Source organism: Lactuca saligna, chromosome 2 (assembly GCF_052625555.1).
Source record: "Lactuca saligna cultivar CGN05327 chromosome 2, ASM5262555v1, whole genome shotgun sequence".
Taxonomy (NCBI): Eukaryota; Viridiplantae; Streptophyta; class Magnoliopsida; order Asterales; family Asteraceae; genus Lactuca; species Lactuca saligna.
The window spans coordinates 162,918,288-162,934,187 of NC_136418.1; the positions used below are offsets into that span (position 1 = coordinate 162,918,288).

The 15,900-nt window shown below is 38.3% G+C and overlaps 1 protein-coding gene and 1 pseudogene across 1 annotated transcript; both read left to right on the forward strand.

Annotated features, from left to right (window-relative positions):
* The first annotated feature begins 1,177 nt into the window (after positions 1 to 1,177).
* On the forward strand, positions 1,178 to 2,254 carry LOC145030321 (UDP-glycosyltransferase 76H1 pseudogene; annotated as a pseudogene).
* A 13,019-nt stretch (positions 2,255 to 15,273) lies between these two features.
* Positions 15,274 to 15,696, forward strand: LOC145030323 (uncharacterized). The gene has a single exon (XM_078978707.1). It carries the CDS (start codon positions 15,274 to 15,276, stop codon positions 15,694 to 15,696), a length of 423 nt encoding a protein of 140 aa, XP_078834833.1.
* Positions 15,697 to 15,900: the final 204 nt, after the last annotated feature.

Here is a 15,900-nt window from a genome sequence, read left to right on the forward strand (position 1 = left end):
TTATAAGATTGTGCTTCCTATTTTTTTCTTATGAAAATATTAAACTCTAGCGAGTCACCCAATTATAGCAATGAAATTGCTTTGTATTGGGATTACGTTGCTATAATTGGCTAATTTCCAAACTAAACTGCTACAATAGGAAGAAATGAATGTTATAACTTCAGTATCAATTTTGTGGCATGATAATGAAGGTTTGACTCTTTTTCCAATTTGTACATCTAGCTTTGTTATAACTAATGTGTTGGTGCAAAGTTTTTATGAAAATGCAGGTGGGTTCAATCATACCATTCATGATATTCACTACAAACAAGGATAATCACATGGAAAGATTGTAGTTCGTGCAAAGTACGTGACTTCATCAAAGGCTCAAATAGATTGTTACATGCTAAATTTCCAAGGCAAATATATCTTGGTCTTAACTTCTTTTCAATTAAGAACATTGCAGAAGTAAGACTCTTTTGTTTTCTTGACCAGTAAAACCACATGGAGAGCTCGAAAGTTAACCATGTTTTAAAGAAAATGAAGATAACGACCAACCTACTTTCAATTAGCCAATTCTAGGAAGAATGGGAAGAAACAACTCTATAGGTGGTGGTTCACTTGACGACGAGCAAGACAGTCTGGACATGCCTTCTCGGACGCAAAATACTTTACATGAAGATTATATTCCCAAATCCAAATAAAGATGCAAGTACCAACATCTCCTGTAACACACTAAGATGCTAATTTTTATTATCTTTTGTTTGAGACATTTTAATTACAATAGTATGTAATTTTCGCAAAAATAATTTGTTTGTCTATAATACTAATAGCTAGATTCCTAATTACATTCAAACACACTTTTGTTTAGGCTGCAACTATTGGAGGCAAACAATCAAAATATATGTTGATATTTTTTAATGTGTCAAATATAAAACATCAGTAACAACCGTGTTATAATATTTGTAGAATTTTCCAAACAAACCACTGTGGGTCGTGTTTAGCACGATTCTTGCACATCTCGTGTGTGTGTATACATATATATATATATATATATATATATATATAGAGAGAGAGAGAGAGAGAGATGTTTTGATAAATAGATTGAACAAATAAAATAAATTTTTAATTAATTAAATAAATAAACAAGGGTATTTTAGTAATATGATAAATAGTTTCTACAAATAGTCCTGTAATCATGCTAGCATTTAATTTTAACCTAATTTCTTTTCTTGTATACAACCATCATCCACCAAACCCTTCTAATCAACCTGACTTCATCTTCCTCCCTCTACTGGACAAATTATCTGACAACGGCGGCTCTTCCGGCTTCATTCGGTTCTTGCAAGCTCTAAACGATAACTGTAAACCCCATCTTTAGATACACCTCATCCAAATCATAGATGCACAAAAGGCCTCATCTCAAAAGGAATCAATCGGTATCATCCATGCTAATCTCATGTTTTGTGCCTGATCAATCGTCGGTGATCTGGGTCTACCCTCCATCATAGTGCGCAACAAATTTGCAGCCTGTGTTCCTGCTTACAGAATCATCCCTCAGCTCCATAAATAAGGTCGATTCCCTGTAGAAGGTAAGTGCAGTTAAAAAACCCACACCAACAAACACAACCTAAAAGGAAATCTGATCACAGATTATAATTTATAGATCGAGATAATAAATTTTGTCTTAAAGATTCATTGTTGCAGGAAATGGTTCCGGGACTCCATCCACTGGGATACAAAGATATACCATTTATTGGCCTCACAACACAACAAAGCATGAAATTGACAACATTGTTCTCCTCAAAAACACTCCCGGTTGCTTTCATATGGAACACCATCGAATTTATTGAACAATCAGCACTAACCCAGATCCGCCATCGCTACCAAGTTCCAGTTTTTACCATCGATCCATTACACAAAACATCACCAACCCCTTCCGATAGTTTTCTTGAAGAAGATACCAATTGCATTTCATGGATAGATAAACAATCACTCAAATCAGTAATTTACGCAAAGGTAGGAAGCTTAGCAACCATGGATGCAAAAGTGGCAACTGAAATGGCATGGGGCCTAGCCAAGAGTAACCAGCCGTTCATATGGGTGGTTCGATCGGGTTCGGTTCATGGGTGTGATTGGATCGAGTTTTTGCTGGAGGATTTGGTAAGTGAGATGTAGGTGAAAGGTTTGATTGTACAATGGGCACCCCAGAAGGACGTATTGGTACATTCTGCAGTTGGAGGATTTTGGAGCCATGTGTGGTTGGAATTGGTGAGATTCCAATTCTATTCGAATGGAATCATAAATTCCAATTATGTTGGAATGAAATCACGAATTCAAATTTTGTTGGAATCACAAAAGTTTTGATGCTTGAAGAGCGGACCACAAAATTGAAAGTGATTCTAAGCAACATTATTCTTTTATAATGTATTACTGTCGTTGTTAGATTTTGATGTTTTCTTTCCTGTTTTTGAAAGTTGTTTTTAGTTTTATTCTTTAACAATAAATGTAATTCTTAACAATTGTTACCTGTATTCTATAAGAAATAATGTATTTTTTGTTTTTATTCTTCAATTGATTGTTTAAGAATTTGTTATTCTACAAAAAGTGTTTAAAGTCATGATCAAGAAATAGGTTCAACAATATTTTTATTATTTATGGTTCAAGAATATATTTTTATTTTTGAATATACTCATAAACATATTCTGTCAGAATGTCCGAATTAAAAGAATTATAATTCGTAAAATCGGATTATTAAAATTAACAGAATCTATGATCCCTTAAAAAATGCAATTTTCTTTTATTAAATCTATATTCATTGACTAAATTACCATTGTAATTAATTAAGATGATATTTTTCAATTATATATAATTCAATAATGTATATTCATCACTTTCTTAAAATAAGTAAATTTGATTGGCTCATATTTATACATACAATAACACAATAATTACTTTAATTAAAATAATATATATATATATATATATATATATATATATATATATATATATATATATATATATATATATATATTCATTGGTTTTCCGAATAATAATAATTAAACCTCTGATTAATTTGACTGGAGAAAGAAATTCTCTATATTTTGTTAATCGTGTACAACTGTCTCATTCTTCTTCTTTTTTATAATGCTCATAATTTTCAAATTAAAAATATAATACTAAAACTAGTTATAATTAAAGGGAATGGATGATGATTCACCAACATTTGGATTTTAACTGAAATATAACTATATGCATAATTTCAATAACTTTAATGAATTTTGACTTTTTGGAAAACTTTATTTATTTAATTTAATTTATATAAAAAACATATGTATCGTGTTGTATGTTTTAATATAGGGTGGAATCATCAAAACATTAGTTTAATATACAAAAGAAACTAATTGTTTATTACCGGTTGACAAGTAAATTATATCCCTAGCACTAACGTTTGTTTTAAGTATAAATAAATCATTATTATATTTGACATTGTACAAAACAAATATAACATCTTTTAAAAAATACATTAGATTTAATTTGGTTGATATTTTATTTTTTTTAAACACTAGAAGATTATATTAAGAAAATTAATAATTCTTCTATCTTTTGTTTCAATTTAGGTCAGATGGATTGTGCAAACCACACACAGCGGTGATGACAATCTAGACGTTTCACTACACCCGAAACACCACATTCTGGTGCGGTGAACGTGTGTTGAAGTACTGCTCGGTGTGAGATAACAACACTCTTTCTCCTCGCCTTCTCTTTCCTTTTCTCCTTCAACGGTTAGAAAAGTTTTTTTCTCTTCAATTGTCAATATATATATATATATATATATATATATATATATATATATATATATATATATATATATATATATATATATGTATGTATGTAGACACAAACATATACACACACATACATGTGTAAATTACAGAAATAGTTCATCGTGCATGTGCCAAAATACCTAATAGCCTGAGAATGTCTGATTTGGCGTTATGTTCTATTCTTTTCTAATTGGGGGCTTAGGGTAGGATTGGATATTCAAAAGTCTATAGGTTCCAGTGTTATGTATGACTAGCATGCGCTAGTGCTACAGGTTTGGTGGAAATTTCATGGATGGGTGGGTTGTGTGGGACCGGTAGGTCAGTTGTGAGGCAGTTAGCTTTCCTTTGGGAGGGAGGTTGAGCAACCATCAGGGGTATGTATATTTTTAGGGTGTTGCGGTGATACTTGAGAAAAATATGGGTAGGTGTGGAAGGTAGTATGAGCCCGTACTACTGAAAGCACATAACCATACGCATAGCAAGGAAGTCACAACCCCTAGGGTTTAGTTGGAAGTTGGTCCCTTATTATTAGGTGGATTATCTGATATCTTTTGGTATGTTTTCAGAATGGTGATGATGAGACGCTTTGTGATTGGATCCGGGTTAGGATCAAGATCAGGAAACGGAGACCAGGAGGGGCCAGTAGCACTTGAGACTGTTGTACAGATGGGGACAGAGGAGCTAGATGCCAGGATTCGATAGATCTTGCATGATGAGGTTGTTGCTATGTTCCGGGCGCAACTACAGTAGATGTTTGGGTCAATTAAGACCGCCATGGTCGTGTTCTTCGATGAGTGTTACACAGCTCTTGCAGAGACGGCTGCTGCTGCAGCTGCATCGGCTATATCAGCGACAGGGGTAGGAGGAAGAGCCAGCCGGGGCTTCCAGTATCTGGACTTCGTTAACACGAAGCCCCCAACATTCGATGGGATTCAGGACCCTATCATAGCCATGAGGTGGCTATCGGACATCGAGGGGTGCTTTTTTACGTGTTCATAACCGACTGACCAGAAGGTCATGTGTGCCCTGAACATGTTGAGGTCCGGGGCGAAGGACTAATGGAGGTTGATGACAGGGTCTTATTCGGATGAGCAGAGAGCTGCAGTTTCTTGGGATCAGTTTAGGGAGATGTTCCGCTCCCGTTACATTACATGGGTCGAGCGTGAGCGGCTATCTCAAGAGTTCTTGGATTTGAAACAGGATTCAGAGTCGGTGAAGGAGATCACCCGTATGCTCACTAAGAGGGCAATGTTTTACCTGGAGTTTGCTTCCGAGCAGGCTCAGATGACACGATGTCTGAGCATGCTCAAGACTAACATTAGACAGTTCGTTGCTACCCAACGATGCGTGTTACTGGATTTATAGGAGGCCGCCAGGCGACAGGAGTTGGAGATTGAGTTACAGTTGCGAGACCAGAAGTAGGCCCCGGTGCAGTCTCAGTCGGCGCCGAAGTGGTCCAAAACCGTTGATTCTAGGGTTAGAGGACAGAGTGTACTCACTTGTGAGAAGTATGGGAATGGTCATATCGGAGTTTGCAAGTCCGATGGTGCGTGCCGCAAGTGCGGAAGGGAGGGGCACTACGCAAGGGATTGTCAACATTTGGCCCCGATTCTGGACGTGAGGATTTGTTATCACTACCATCAGGTTGGTCACGTGAAGACCAACTGTCCACATCTTGCTACATTGAGGGGTGCTGTTACGAGTCAGGATAGAGCAGAGCCTCCAAGGGCTCAGGGACGTGCCTTCCAACTTATAGCAGAGGAGGCTGGGACAGTGCCAGATGCGGCTGCGGGTACGTTTCAATTCTTATCTTAATGTTTATGATTATATTGTGAAAATTTTGTCCTCTTTCTGCATGAGTCATTAGAATATAGGAAGGTCAGGGGATTTTAGTATCAAGGGGTCGTAGACAGTTAGTATCCAGGGGCGTTGGGAATGGGGAGGTAGGATAGAGGATCACCATTCTAGGAGTAGTAGTTGTGAATCGGAGATGCATAAGTGTTCAGCTGGGATATGGTTTCTTTGAAGTTCGGTTGATCCATGCCGAGAGGGTTGTTCTGTGGAGGTTGTTCACTCCGGAGTTATGATTGGTTTTGAGCATTCTAACACTCTTATAATGTACATGCAACCCTAGAAAGCTTGGATCTATGTTTTCTCTAATATACATGCAAATTTGATTTTTCCCAGGTTCTCATCCTAACTAGCATGACATGAGGTACTTGTAATATAAAAACTAGTAGAATGACATAACTTTCTTGCAGCTTGGATTCCTTAATACCTTGTGAGCCTAGCACCCCAAATGTGATGTATCAATGTTTCACACAACACCACAACTCTTGGAATAACTTTAGAGAATAACACTTTCACTCAAAATCGGCTAGCCCTCATTGTTCTTGTCTTAGTGGCTGGTTTTTCTTACCATGAGGTTCTTTATACAGTGTGTCACATGTATGGTTACACCATGTAAACCCTAATGTGTATGGATTTTCATTTCCCCCATGATCCATGGGTTTTAACCTCCATGGAGCATCCATGGAGCACCCAATGGGTCCTAGCCCAATCTAGTGAATCATGGACCATAAGCCCACTATATAAGAATGAACGATTTACAAAATCAACCCCTATATATTTAATTAGTCTCCTTTTGATCACAAAATTAATTCCAAATTAATTCTTGATAAATAATATGATTTCATATTAATATATTAGAACTTATAATATATTAACAAACGGTAAGTGTCCTTTTTCTCATTTTTTCTATACAATTGTTATGATGACATGCAACCCAAATGGACCATGCCAAGTCGGGTCAAGCACATACTAAATATAGTTATGGACTTAGACACCTTATCCAACAGTCTCCTACTTGGATAAATCTTATAACTATAGTTACAAGAATGACTTTAAGAACCAACCAGCAATCGTATCTCTTTCAAAGTCTCGCATAACTAAGATGATGATGCGCAATTTAAGATAAGTGATCATATAATCATTTGTTCTAGATATCAGCCTGACAAATACATGGAACAATGTCATACTTATTGTCCGCCAGTTTGTTTCCCGGTTTCTGATATGTTTGACATAGAACTAAAATGAACACATCAATTTGGTTCTGATCAGGCACGACACATAGGTCAAAAGAAAATCATCGAGGGGACCTGATATCGATTTTAATCCTCCAAGGAATAGAAGGAACAGATAAATTTCGATTCATATGCTTGTACTAACTACTTGTTGAATCATACACAAAATCATGTTTTATAACATCGAGTTACCGATGCGTTTGCATACAATTAATGTACAACCAACTCATGGTCAATAACTCATATCTCTAGGTTTAAAGACTTCTATGATATTACCGTATCATGATCACTCGAGATAAATTCCATGAAGTTATACAAGTGAGCGTGGGTTGAATCTAATACTCAGAACTTATGAGCACTCATGAATGTTGTAGCAACTTTTGCTATGTCTAACATCTTAGACATCTACAAGCCCAATTCATGACAGTCTTGATTCATACCTACTTCCAACATATGACTAACTGTGGAGAGGTTTAATAAAGTAATTATTATTGAAGTCAAAACATGCAAAATTGAAACAATAGTAAACAATTGACACAAGATAGCAACACTTTACTTATAAATAAACAACAAATTTATTTAATCATCAAATGTGAATTACATTTTACATGTTTTAGAAATAGATATGTAATCTGTAAAACTAATATGATCCTTCAGCCCAATGCGCCTCGCATGCTACAAATGATTAACCCTACACAGTCCCTTCGTGAGGGGATCTGTTGGGTTCTCATCTGATGATACCCTCTTTACCACGAGGAGTCCTTCTTCTATCCGATGTCTAATGAAGTGGTATTTTCTGTCGATGTGACTGGATCTGCCATGATTCCTTCGTTCCTTATCTAAGGCAACTGCACCCTCTTTATCACAGAAAATCTACATAGGCTCCTTAATAGTTGGTACAACTCCAAGGTTTCCAATGAAGTTCTTTAGCCATATAGCCTCCTTTACTGCCTCGCTTGCTGCTATGTACTCTGATTCGCAAGTTGAATCAACTATTGTTTCCTGCTTGGAACTTTTCCAAGTGATTGCTCCTCCATTTAAGGTAAAGACCCAGTCCGAATGAGAGAGAAAATTATCCCTATCGATCTAGAAGCTAGCATCACTATATTCCACAAATCTTAAGTCATCACTCCCACCAAGGGTAAGGACCCAGTCCCTAGTCCTCCATAGGTACTTGAGAATATTCTTCATCGTAGTCCAGTGAGCCTTGTCCAGATTCCCTTGGTTTCTGCTGACCATGCTCAAAGGAAAGTCCACATCAAGATGAATACAAGTCATAGCATGGTTTCTGCTGACCATGCTCAAAGCAAAGTCCACATCAGGGCAAATACAAGTCATAGCATACATGATCGAGCCTATATCGGAAGCATATGGTACTCGAATCATCTCAACTATCTCATCCTATGTACTTGGGCTCCGAGTCTTACTCAGTTTTGCGTTACTCTGGATTGGTAAGTCACCTTTCTTGGAATCTAAGTAGGTACTTTAACTAAGTCCAATTAGTCTCTTACTCTTGGCTCTCAATATCCTTATCCCTAGGATATAAGCAGCTTCTCCAAGGTCCTTCATAGCGAAACACTTCCCAAGCCAGGATTTAACCTCTTGCAAGGTTGGGATGTCATTTCCTATGAGTAGTATGTGATCCACATACAGTATCGAAAAGCTAACTATACTCCCACTAGCCTTAACATATACACATGACTCATCTTCGCTTCTCAAAAAACCAAACTCTTTGACTTTCTCATCGAAACAAAGATTCCATCTGTGAGATGCTTGTTTCAATCCATAGATGGATTTCTCAAGCTTAAACACTCTATTAGGGTGCTTTGCATCGACAAAACTCTCTGGCTGACTTATGTAAACATCCTCAGCCAACTTTCCATTAAGGAAAGTAGCTTTGACATCCATTTGCCATATTTCATAATCATGAAATGCAGCTATGGCTAGCATAACCCTAATAAACTTAATTTTCGCTACTGGTGAGAAGGTCTCATCATACTCAACTCCCGGAGTTTGAGTAAAGCCCTTCGCAACTAGTCGTGCTTTCTAAGTGTGTACATTCCCATCCATGTCGATCTTCTTCCTGAAGATGCACTTGCACCCAACCGTCTTACGACTCGGTACATTTTCAACCAAGTTCCAAACTTGATTTTCATACATGGACTGAATCTCGTTGTCCATGGCATCTTTCCAATTGGTAGACTTAGGGCCTGCCATGGCTTCCTTAAAGTTGTTAGACTCATCCAAATTTACCAGTGTACTATCACTAATAAATGCATCACCTTCCGCAGTAATATGAACACCATAGTAATGCTCAGGTGGATTCCTAACTCTTCACCTCAGAGGTACAGACTCATCAACAGGAGTTTCCTCCTTAGTTTGATTGTTAGGGTTTGAGGTTCCTTCACCGCTTGACTCTTGAAGTTCTTCAAGGTCAATTTGCTTCCCACTGTTTCCTTGGCTTATAAGTTCTCTCTCTAGAAAGACCCCTCTCCTTGCCATAAATACCACATTCTCACTAGATCTGTAGAAGAGGTAACCAAAGGATTTATGTAGGTAGCCGATGAAAATACACCGCTCAGTACGAGGTTCGAGCTTGTCTTGAGTATCACGTCTCACGAAAGCCTCGCAATCCCAAATCTTGATGTGGTCTAAATTGGGAACCTTCCCAGTCCACATATCGTGAGGTGTTTTGGCAACCTTCTTAGTAGGGTCTAGATTAAGGATATGGGCGGCAGTCTCTAACGCATACCCCCATAATGATATTGGTAACGAAGCTTGACTCATCATGGAACGAACCATGTCTAACAAGGTTCGATTGCGCCTCTCATCCACACCATTAAGTTGTGGTGTTCTGGGAGGTGTCAAATGTGAAAAAATTCCACATTCCTTAAGATAGTAAAGGAACTATGTACTAAGATACTCTCCTCCTCGATCGGATTAAAGCAACTTAATGTTCCTGCCCAGCTAATTCTCCACTTCCTGTTTAAACTCTTTGAACTTTTCAAAGGTTTCTGACTTATGCTTGATTAAGTAGACATAACCATATCTACTATAATAATCAGTAAAAGTCACATAGAAGCGATTAGCATCCCTTGTGGCGGTTATGAAGGGTCCACACTCATCTGTGTGTATGAGGTCCAACAAACCTTCACCCCTAGCACAAGCACCAGTGAATGGTGACTTTGTCATCTTTCCATGCAAATAAGACTCACAACTATCATCTGACCTTAAGTCAAATGACTCCAAGACTCCAGCCTTCTAGAGTTGGCCTATGTGCTTCATATTAACATGTCCAAAACGACAATGCCACAAGGATGCTTTATCTAAACTAGTAGAAGAATCAATATGCAATACATTATTTCCTAAGTTATCTACAATCGGCACAGTTTCATATACACCATCACAAGATAATGCTTTAAAAGAAAAGAACATTATTATAAAAAGAATTAATACCACAACAGTCATTATCAAATGAAAAAGTAAATCCTTGTTTGTACAAACCGTGAAAAGAAATAATATTTCTCGCCATTTCGAACGAGTAAAAACACTTATTCAAATCTAATACTAACCCACTACTTAGCAAAAAAGAATAAACTCCAATCTTGGTGACAGGTGAAGCTTTCCTATTCCCTATGATCAAGTTTATCTTTTCGTGCTCCACATCCTCACTTCTTCTTATGCTCTGCAAATAAGAACATATATGAATACCACAATCTGTATCAAGGACCTAAGAATTATTATGCGGTGAGTTATTAGACAATATAGTGTAAAAACCTGCATGGGTAGGTTTGACCTTTTCCTGACAATAGAAGCATTGAGCTTCCTTTGGGTTAGAAGAAGGAGTGACAGAACCACCTTTGGTTCCACTTGAAGAGGAGCCATCAAGAGACTTTCCCTTGGTATCCTTCGAAGGGGTCTTCCTCTTCTTCCCTCTACTTTTCCCGATTGCTATAACAGGGGCGGTGTTGGGAGTAGGAGCAACAACCGATTTACCTTTGAGACCACTTTCAGTGCTCTTCAAAAGTCCTTGAAGCTTGCTGAGTGTGACCTCCTCCTTGTTCATATGATAGGTCATTCAGAAATGATCATAACAAGTAGGTAAGGAGTGCAGTATGATGTCAATAGCCCACTCCTCTGGGAAGTTCACATTCAACTTCAGCAAACGGTCCATAGCGGTCCATCAAGTCCATGTGCATCTCAAAAGAGTAAAAGTCCTCATAGGATTTCTGGAGTTCAGCTATCATTGTGGCCAACATGATACATGCCACTTTGATAGCATCTCTCTCATGTTCCCTAAAGTCAATGATCTCCTATGGAGTAGCAGTAGACTCATCAATTTCTTTCAGCTCCTTGTCGAGGACATATTCCTTGTCCTTGTAACGCGTGACCATCCTAATGTTCCTGATACAATCGTTAAACTTTCAACCATCAAAGATGACTCTCCCAAAAAGGTTCATGAGAGAGAAGGATCCGGTAGGGTTTGAGCCAGAAGCAGCATTGTTGGAAGACATCTAAAAAGAAGAAAAACAAGTTTAGATTAGATATAGAATCCTTAATAAGACACCCAAATGTAATATTAAGGCTAGGACCCAACACAATATTTTATAACTTGGAAGAGGGATGCCTTAATCCAAGCTATAAAATATTTGAAGGTAGGTGAATGACAATTCACCAATTTCCACCATGAAAAACGAAATAAGTATTAGGTTTTAATTGGATTGAAACTCCTAGATTCTTTTGAGATTCATTGAACTTTTCAATGGCATGTTTAAATCTTGATTGTGCCCTCTCAAGTTTGTGACTAGGATGTCGAGGATCACAAACAAGGTGTGAATAACCATGCAAATTAACTTGGTACACTTAATTTTTATCACCTAATTGATATGTCGGTTACCCACACGTGCTCCACCGATCTATGATAAACATTAAGTCACCCTTTGCCGCTCTTACTAGTCCTGTTAGTGTGCTCGTTACCCACACACGCTCTACCAACGACTTGGTAAGGTACAAAGTGTAATTTCATGGGTTAGCACCAATTTCACATTATCCTAAAGTAACTAAGAATAGGAATTTATAAAAAGTTTAGTTACTTTATATTTATCGTTATACTTTTAATGAGAATTATAGTCCTTGTCCTACCGGTTCGGCTAATGACCCTCCCCTAGTCAAGGAAGCGGTGGATGAGAGTGGACACCCATTAACTTGTCATTTTATAGGCAACAACCTTATACCCCCTTATAGACCAACTTCGCGAATGAGGCCTACTAACGGTAAAAATGACTTGCTCTTATATATATATATATATATATATATATATATATATATATATATATATATATATATATATATATATATATATATTATTAACTTATAATTCTATAAAGTATAAGGGTTGAATTTTAACTATTAAAACTCTAGGGTTTGGAATTTAAGTTTTCTAAAACGACTTTACAAATTCCAAAACTTGAGGGAAAGTTTTGAAACTATTCAAAACTTTTCAACTTCATAACTTATGAGTTTAATGGTTTATTAAAATGAAGACTCTTCATTTTATGTAACCTATGGTTCTTTAATAACTCTTTAAATAAATGACTTTTGGTAATCCATAACTTGAGGACAAATTACGGACACCATCAATAACATTTAGATCAAGAATTACACAATCAAACAATTTGCAAATAATTCCTATGATCTCACTAAAACTCATAAGCATGAACATTCATATCAACAATTTCAAGAATCATATAAACATATATAAAACTTGAAAATTTGATAATCACCATTGAAAATGGACTAGCAAAGTCATTACACCATCAAAAACAGGTTTTATAAGTCCAAAACAGTTTAGGGTAATGATTCTAGTTCAATTCCAGCTGCAAAACTTGAAATTCTGCACACAGGGCCTCCTACTCGCCGAGTGCACCCAACAAGTAGGATGCATTTTCACTTGGACTTGTCAAGTCCCCCCATGGACTTGGTGAGTCCACTAAACAGTGCACAAAATTTTCGACCTTTTCAAGTAGTTTGCATCAAGTATAAAGAAAACCAGCCTAGGCTTTGATATCACTGGTGGGTTTTGAGCATTCTAACACTCCTATGGTGTATATGCAACCCTAGAAACCTTAGATTTATGTTTTCTCTAATATACATGCAAATATGATTTTTCCAAGGTTCTCATCCTAACTAGCATGGCATGGGGTACTTGTAATATAAATACTAGTAAAATGGCATACTTTTCTTGTAGCTTGGATTCCTTAAGACCTTGTGAGCCTAACACCCCAAATGTGATGCCTCAAAATTTTCACACAACACCACAACTCTTAGAATAACTTGAGAGAATAACACTTTCACTCATAATCGGCTAGCCCTCCTTGTTCTTGTCTTAGTGGCCGATTTTGTTTACCATGAGGTTCTTTGTATAGTGTGTCACATGTAGGGTTACACTATGTAAACCCTAATGTGCATGGCTTTTCATTTCCCCTATGATCCATGGGTTTTAACCTCTATGGAGCCTCCATGGAGCACCCAATGGGTTCTAGCCTAATCTAGTGAATCATGGACCATAAGCCCACTATATAAGAATGAATGATTTACAAATCGATCCCCATATATTTAATTAGTCTCCTTTTGATCAAAAAATTAATTCCAAATTAATTCTTGATCAATACTAATTAAATAATATGATTTCATATTAATATATTAACTTATAATATATTAACAAACGGTAAGTGTCCTTTTTCTCATTTTATCTATCCAAATGTTAAGATGCCATGCAACCCAAATGGACCATGCCAAATCAGGTCAAGTACATACTAAATATAGTTATGGACTTAGACACCTTATCCAACAGGTTAATTATCCCACAGCTAAGGGTGATAATACCTAGTAAGGATGGTTGAGTTGTGTTATGGTTTCGCTGCCAGCAGGTAGTAGTTAGTGCCTCAAGTGAGTGAGAATTGGAAATTCTCAGATGGAGCATCAGCCATTGAGGGTTCTGTTAGCTGCCAGGGTTCGACAGTGCATTCAGCACGATGATCCGAGCTATTTAGCGCATGTGGTAGAGACGCGGGTCAGGGAACAGACCACAGATTTTCGAGAGGATGGACGATCGACATGAGGCTTCGGGTTAGGCTAGGGTCAGAGTCCACATAATGGATCAGGAGTTCGAAACTCCAAGTGAGTGAGAGCAGTCTGCATAGGAAGGATCACCGGGAGGGGTGCTACAGAGAGATGCTCAACAGTTTAGAACGGGCCAGACAAGCTGAAGTCCCAGAGAGATGGTCCAGACATGCTAAAGGTTCGGAGAATGGTCCAGACATGTTGAAGGCCCAGAGAGGCAGTCCAGACATGCTGAAGGTTCTGAGAGTGGTCCGGATAGACTGAATGTCTGGTGAGGCGGTTCGCTCATGCTGAAGACTCTGTATGTGTTTATAGATGTATGTGCAGGTATTAAGTATGTTGCTAGGCTATATCAACCAGTAGGTATGTCCCCAAGTATTGAACATGTTGATAGAGTAGGCTAGAGACTCCAGTGTATTTGTGGTTTGATCGGAAGTTGTTGTTAGAGAACGGATGGAGGTCAGAGGATTTTGGTGACCTTATTGGTTCAGAGTGTCTCATAGGATAAATCTTCTTGGATTGGGTAATAGTCCAGTTGGCAACTGGGAGTAGATCTGAATGGGTATTCATCAGCTTTGGGAAGGCTTGGGATTAGAATGTTTTGTCATTCAGGTTATGGGAATCGGTTTAGATCTTTCACATGACCGTTTATGACATCTGGATAGGGTTGAGGCGGTCCTGCTCTATGTAGTAGGCCAATATACCACGTGTGGGCCGAAAGTAAGTCGTAGGCACGAGGGCTCAAGGGGAGCGGTAGGGTTGAGGTGGTAGGCCAACAAACCTTGAGAATTTCAACTTTATGGTTGAATTGATTTGACATGGTGTGTTGAGTTATTGTGGTGTATCTGGGGTTGGTTTCATCTGTGAAAGATCCTTAGCGTGTCTGAAGTGAGGAGAAGATGGGTCGTTGGAGACCAGGTAGGAAGTGAGGCTGCAGTGGGTCATGTAGCATTCATTGGGTTAGAAAAAATTTGATGACAAAGTGTGGAAGCAAGTCCCGCCAGTCGGTTTTTATTTTTGGCGGACAAATTGGGACTAAGGAGATTTCGACTTCATCTATGAAACTTCATATGGTAGCAGGAAGAGTTGAAGTGGGTATATGACTTGGGATTTATGTGTAGGATGCGAGGTTATTCCGACCTCGGGATGACTGGATCCGTCATATGCATGCCTTGTATTCCAGCCTGAGTATGATTGGGTCAGGCATGAGTCTTCGTGTTTATTAGTGGATTGATTTTGTATGATATTTTGGGAGATGAAGGATGCATTATCCTGTTAGCACAAAGGATTCACCTCAGGTAGAAGGAAGATTGGGTTTCCGATACTTTGGATCATCAGGATTTTGTCAAGCTGGCAAAGTAGCATGTAGGATAGACCTTATGAAAAGGTTCGGTTTGGATTCACATCACCTTTCCCGTTTCGTAGTTGCAAAAGTGCATCATGGATTAGGAGGCGATACTTTATCGTTGGATGACATTCAGGTCGGTGAGCGTCTGGAATCAGTTGAAAGGTTGGTGGCCATACGGGAGAAAAGGGTGAAGGTTATGCGGAACAAGGAGGTACCTTTTGGAAAGGTACAGTGGGAACACCAAAGAGGGTCCGAGTGGTCGTGGGAGCCGGAGGTTGGGATGCGGGAGCACTACCCGCGGATGTACACCGCAGCAAACTTCAAGGACAAAGTCTAGTTCAAGTGGGGGAGAATTGTAACGCCCCGATTATCGAGTATTAAGTTATGGTCATAAATTCTCATGATTTCAAGGTCTACTCGATGAGTTGGTTGCCTGACTCATCGAGTAGCAGCGGGTTGGTCCACGTGTTTAAGTGACCTACTCGTCGGGTCCAACAAGGGACTCGACGAGTAGGAGCTGGAGGATGAAACCCTAATTTTC